The sequence below is a fragment of the Cyprinodon tularosa genome, unplaced genomic scaffold (assembly GCF_016077235.1).
Source record: "Cyprinodon tularosa strain WSP-4 unplaced genomic scaffold, ASM1607723v1 ctg610, whole genome shotgun sequence".
NCBI classification, from domain to species: domain Eukaryota; kingdom Metazoa; phylum Chordata; class Actinopteri; order Cyprinodontiformes; family Cyprinodontidae; genus Cyprinodon; species Cyprinodon tularosa.
This window is the reverse complement of record NW_024039353.1, coordinates 232356-238944: the sequence shown is the minus strand read 5'-3', so window position 1 is coordinate 238944 and position 6589 is coordinate 232356. Positions and strand designations below refer to the sequence as shown.

At 38.2% G+C, this 6589-nt stretch overlaps 1 protein-coding gene across 1 annotated transcript; it reads right to left on the bottom strand.

Moving 5' to 3' along the window:
* Positions 1-1348: 1348 nt before the first annotated feature.
* Positions 1349-6327, bottom strand: tbl2 (transducin beta like 2). Its single transcript, XM_038307465.1, has 7 exons — positions 6131-6327; positions 5348-5469; positions 4938-5122; positions 3865-4016; positions 3651-3777; positions 3415-3567; positions 1349-1878 (listed from the first exon to the last, which is right to left on the bottom strand). The coding sequence occupies exons 1-7, from the start codon at positions 6255-6257 to the stop codon at positions 1419-1421; spliced, it is 1326 nt and encodes a 441-aa protein (XP_038163393.1). The 5' UTR covers positions 6258-6327; the 3' UTR covers positions 1349-1418.
* Between the last annotated feature and the right edge of the window lie 262 nt (positions 6328-6589).

The window sequence follows — 6589 nt, the reverse complement described above, 5'->3', positions numbered from 1 at the left end:
TATAACATGCCCTACGTTAACTAAACTAAACACTTCAACATATCTTACTCAGATTTTTATGTGACAGACCAACCCATTTTAATGCACATTATGCACAAAGGTGTTGCAGAACTGGAGAGCTCCTTCAGTGACAGACTGCTGCACCTTAAATGCACCAGGGAGCATTATCACAGATCCTTCCTCCCACCAGCTGTAAAACTCTATAACCATCACTGCTCCCAACAACCTCAATAAGTTGTTACATTCATGCTGCTTTTTGCACAGCTTCTTAGTCAGTTAAATAACATAATGCTGTCTTTTTGCTCTAATGTTGCTGCTGTTAAAATATTTATTACTGTAAAAATGTCCACCGCCTGTTGGTTATTTATTCTCCAGGTGCACAGGTGTATTTATACTGTTAAAACACTTTATAGTACAGTATTTATATATATTTTTTTGTGTGTGACAATTTTTCTGTTATAAAGCTGATGGAAGCTGTTGGACAGTTATCAAAGTTCTGCATACAATTAAAATCTGAAAATTGTCCTTTATCACATATCTACCAGGTTTCTGTCCTGTTTTTGGTTATAGGCAAGGCAAATTTATTTGTATAGCGCGATTCAGTACAAAGACAATGCAAAGTGCTTTACATGATTAAAATATAGGAAAACAAAACAGAATCATAGCAAGTAGAAAAAATAAATCAGAAAAAATGCAGAAACAAGAAAGAACATTAAAAGCAGTTGGATTAAAGAAAATTGAAAAAATGAACCAATTATGTTTCAGTTGAACTTTTTAACTACAACAGTCGAAGGCAATCCTAAACAAATGTGTTTATAGAGCACATTTTTGAGAAGACACGTCCGTTAAAGCTGTTTAAACGTTGCTGTTTGCATCTTTTATACAAGCTTACTTTCCAAAAGATTTGCAATTTTTCAACTATGTCAGACTTAAGTGAATATGGGGATGAGCACGTACGATGGCTTTACGTAAACACATCACCAGAATGATTGACAATTAGGTCTTTTGATGTTCCACCCGGAAAAAGAACATCCTCCAGTATACCTCTAAGGAATTAAATTTTAGGAGATATAATCTAGGTTGTGCTATAAACACATGATCTCATCTTAACTAGGAATCTCTGCAGAAGCCTCTCTCTGGGCTAAACCTTCTTTGATGAAGAGTTTTTTTTTTTTTTATTGACTTATCTTTTAGTTACACTTTATCAATGGGGCCATTTTTACTCATATTCCGTTACTAAGAAAAATTCAAAACACCAACATGTTTGAACACACTGCCTTTAATCCTTCCATAAAAAGACAATTTTATTAAAATTACATGCAAATTTCAGTATTTTTTTGACAAACAAACAAAAAAAAAACACACAGAAAAAACAGAACTAATGTAGACTATCCCAGCATGGCTCTTTGGGCATTCGCTCACTCGGCGGAAGCTGTTAGCACAGTCTCCAGAGCACTTTGAGCCTCTTTGATCTGCTGCTGGAGTCTCTGCTTCATGGCCTCATTCTGGGCCTTTTTCAGCATGTCCTTCATGTCCCTAATGGCCGCCCGGTAACCCGGCGTGTTGTGAAACACTCTGATGGCCTTGTCTCCGCTGCAAACTAGGAAGCGACTGTTGATGTCGAATCTGAGGTCTGTGATCTCCTCGCTGTGGACGCCGCGCAGCTCCTCCTCTAGAGTCCCAGTGGTGGCGTCAAACATTGTCACGTTGCAGCCATCGCTGATGGCAACCACGCGGCCATCCGGAGACAACGCCACTCTGCTGCCTTCGGAGGAGGAGCAGGAAACGGTTCTCAGGAGGTACGGATCCTGCTGCTTCTTGTACTCCACGTTTGTGTTCCACAGCTTCCATGTTCCATCTTTAGACACAGTCACCATTCTGATTGGTGAAGGAAAAGAAGGCGGGCGGGTTATATTCAACATATGGGATTCTTAAATACCCTGAAAAAACAACCTAAAACAGCCTATTGTTGGGGAGAGATCCATCATTAAACACTTCTTCTATTTAGAGGAATTGGATTCCACAATTATACAGCAGTTCACCCTGCTTCTTTGAATATTTAAGCTTTTATTTAAATTATCCAAATAAGCTACTGAAAGACACTTTCGTAGCCTCCACCAATTTCTCTTCCAGGATTAGCTCCACAGGCTTCCTCTCAACTCTGTCCATTTACCCTTCCCTTGCTAAATAACAGCATCCTAAGAGCATGATGCTGCTACCATCTTGTTTGACCACATGAAGGGTGTTAATCCAATACACAAAAAGTTTAATAACTGTATCAAATGATTCACAAATATCTAAATTCGTGAATGTTTTACAAACCAAATGTGGGAATTTATCTATAGGAGATCTGTTTACATCGTTTTGGTTCCAAGACAACTTGTGGAAAAGCACCATTTTTGTTAGATACATGTTGGTGCTTTCACTCTTGTTTAATACATTCAATAAATATAGATCATTTACAAATATAAATAAGTTCTGCATGTGACAAAGTGGTTCAGTTAGTGTTCATTACTCGTCCATTATTTTTATTATCGATTCCTAATGCTTAGATTTAAACATTAGTTTGTAACTTCAGTGCTTTTATTGCAGTTTCCATCTATTTATATGTTTAAGATAAAGCTAGTACTTCTGGACTATTAGTTGAACTTGTATATTTTGTTTCAAAGTATATTCATGGTATTTGTTTTCCATTTAACTGACTATTCTTTGTCCCAGTATTTCCTGCTAAAATGGCCGGATGATGTCATTCATTACCTTGCTGGGTTCTACTAATTAGACGGTTTTCTTTGGAGTAATGCTTTGTTTAAAGTAACTTTTTAAATTATCTTGTATACATGGTTTATTTTGCAAACCCTTTCATTATGTAGATGAGTTTGTAAATTTGATTAATAATTTAATTCTCCTCAGTTTAGACTTTGTTCCATTTTTTCTACCTGTTTAATTGTGGCTTAGTCCACTCAAGTAAAGCTTTGTTGCCAATAGGCTCTATGCACAGCTCCACTACTTCCTGAATTTAATGCAGCTCCTTTGTTTCCTGTCTTTCATGATTGGATGCACTGATTAATCCAGGTGTGTATGACCTAAGTAACTGGCCAGACACACCTGGATTAATCAGTTCATCCAGTAATGAAAGACAGGAAACAAAGGAGCTGCCTTAAATTCAGGAAGTAGTGGAGCTGTGCATAGAGCCCATTAGTTATAAAAACAGTGAGTTCTTGGAAGCTAGGGTGAATGGTTGTCAGAGTTAAAACTACCAAATAAAATTATCAGAATAATCGGGAACAGGTGGCTGATGCTGTTTTTTTTTTGTTCACCTTGCTCATCCTTGACCTTACTACCTCACACTGCATTATTTATTTTATCACAAATTACAAACACCCTTCCTCATAGGTTCAGAAAAAGAAAAATTACCTGTGAGAGTCATTTGAAAATGCGAACGCGTGAACTCCTGCAGAATGGCCCTTCAGGTCAAACGCTCTTGCAACTTCTTTGAACTCGCCTCCTTTTCCAAAGCAAACCTCCCAAACTTTCACATCTGGAGTGAAACCACAGGACGCTACAAACCTGAGAACATAAGCAGAGACCATAAGCCTCATAGATCTAATTAAGGGCTGCAATAAATGTTTCAGGTGGAAAAGTTTGTTGACCTGCCACAGGGAGAGATGGCTGCATAAGAATTAGTCATCTGATTAGTGTTAATGGAGGCCAGCAGCTCTCCTTTCAGATCCCAGATAAGGATGGTGGTGTCTGTGGAGGCACTCATGATGAACTTGCCTGTAGAGATCAAACAATTAGGATCTTTACAACTGTGCAAACTCCAATCCTTTATAATCAGTCCTGCCTGCCACATGTGTTCTGCACCTGTCTCTGCGATACCGATGTTCACTATGGCCGCTTTGTGTTTCTGCGGGAAATCCTCAGAGGCGGCTTTGAAGCTAAAGGTCCCATCGTCCTTCTTGATCATTTTGAAGATACGAATAGCATCTCCATTGGCGAGCCAGGTGATGAACGCCCTGCAGGAGAACAGACAAGGACATGAACTCCATTTAGATCTTCTGCTCGCAAATAAGTTATTTTCCATATGTGGAAAAGAAGTATTCATATCCAAGCTGATTCCTTCTTGTGCTTATTTTTATGGTTGAAATCAAATTACTTTTAAGACAATGAAAGCCATATACAATCTAAAAAAATGATTTTAAAAATAATACTTTTATCTATTAAATGTTTAAAGGGTAACTATACCAATTTGACCCCAAGTTGAAAGTGGTTATCCTTCACCTTAGATCATGAATTAACTGTGATTAATAATTTTTTTAGATCAACTTCACTAACCACACCCAGGACTGAACCTTGACCAACCTGGAGAATCCACTGTTTATAAAACCTGTCTGACCTGTCCAACATATGCCAGAAAACATCTTGTTGATTCCTAGGACCTTGGGGGAAAATATTTAAAGTCATGGTTTTAAATTGGTCTAGTCAAAGTCCAGACTTCAATTAAATTGATGTGCTCATGCATTTGTGCTTTATAGCCGTCCAATGGGGCTAAAATAAATACAGTTTGCAAAACTAATTGAAAGCAATAAGTAAAAGTCTATGAGACAGTTCCCACAAACCCCTGGTGTTAGCAGGTGGAGCCAGTGTGGTGCAGCCAGTTAGTGGTTTAGGGGGGAACTATTTTTCTACAGAGGCCATGGTTTCTGTCTCTTTAATTATTACCAACGTAATTATTACAAATAATGTTTTTCTCTTTATAGAATAAAAAATCCAAGTATTTAAATGATTATGAACACAATGGTGTTTGACAAACTATATGCTAAGGAACTTAAATCAAAAATGAAAAAAAAAAGGTGCAATGCTCAGCAAAATGGGGCACTGTGTAAAGTTAGTTTTTCTTCTCTCTATATTTCAGGAACTTGGATAAAGGATGAGACCTGGAGTCTGGGCTGAAGCGGACCAATGTAGCGTGATCCAGCTCCACGTTGGCTCTCAGACACTTGTGCTCCCGCTCCAGGAAGTCTTTGGTGCTCCAGATCCGAACGGTGCGGTCATCGGCGCAGGACGCCAAGTATTTCCCATTGCTGCTGAAATCAAGGCATGTCACATTGCCGCTGTGGCCCTAAGGAGAACAAAATGAAACATGGAGGGTGTGATCACAAAGGTAACCATAACCTTTCCAACTCATGCATCCCAAAAACGTGCTTTTAACTATCGACATCATTAATTTATTGGTGGTGTGAATTGCGCTGTTTGAAGACAAACAGTAATAGAAGATACCAATATAGCCTCTGCAGAGAAGAGCATAAAGGACAGGTATTTGGGGTGTTTAGTGCTTTCAGGTTACCTTGAGGGAAGCTGCCAGCAACGGGTGGCTGAAGCTGTGTTGTGTCGGTTTATCTTTACGGCTCCGCTGCTTCTCTTGCTTCTGTTTTTTGGATGTTGGGCCTTTTGGAGCATTTGCTTCAGCTAAAGCACGAGAAAATATACAAAAGGTTTGTGGGTGTTTTAATATGTATATATATATATATATATATATATATATATATATATATATATATATATATATATATATATATATATATGATCATTTAAATTTTTCTACATAGGGAAAAAAATATGAAAATGGGGTAATAATAATATAACATCTGCTTGTGTAGATAGGCTTGTTTGTTGTAGTTGCCTTGGATTTTATATTAAATATTTCCAAATTAATTACTTCAAGAAAACATAATAAGGATAACTGTGTAATGTATCATGTTTAAACCGCTTTTTAATTTCAAATCATTTTCTAAATGCTGATAAAATACACAAGCATCCTTCACTGCCAGTCTTTGTGATCTTTGCTATGAATGAAGCGGTCGTTACGCAGCACAAAGCTGTGCTCCCATTGGTCGCTGAATAAAACATTACACCATTGGTCAGCAGCAGGTGACTAAAAGTTAGTTTCTGTATATTTTTTTCCCCAATTAATTTATTTGAATTCAGGGCTGGTACTTAGTATAAAATAGCTTTCTTTTGCACAGGAAATAAATAAAGAATGAATGAGTCATCCGGGGGACAGGCGGAGATGAATCTCCGACAGTCGGTGCCGCCGCCGCCGACTACATGAGCTCCGAGCTTCTCTCACCTGAACTTTCGGCAGCCTGCTCTGCTTGCTCCTTTACCTCTTCCTTTCTCTTTCCCACCGCCAAAGCGACCAAAATAACAAGTGCACCCAGTAATAAAGTCAGGGCAAAAAGTGCGGCTATCTCCATGTTGAAACGTATGCCACGTATTTTTTTACAACGCTAACAGTTAGCCCATTCTAAAAAGACAATGCGCATGCGCGCCAGATTGTCGCGTGAATGGTGGATTCAAGGACATTAAACTCAGCTCGTATCCACCAGGATTACCAAAAAATAAAAAAAAGGGATTCGTGAGCTTCAGATCATTACCTCAAATAGCACTACTGGCAGAATATTGTTAATATTTAGTACATTCATTATGCTAATTTTGCTCCGTTCATTAAATCGATTTGGAAGGACTCGCCGAAGATTTCCTCCTAAAAAAACCGACGACGGTTTTTAGAAATACATATTTAATGGCG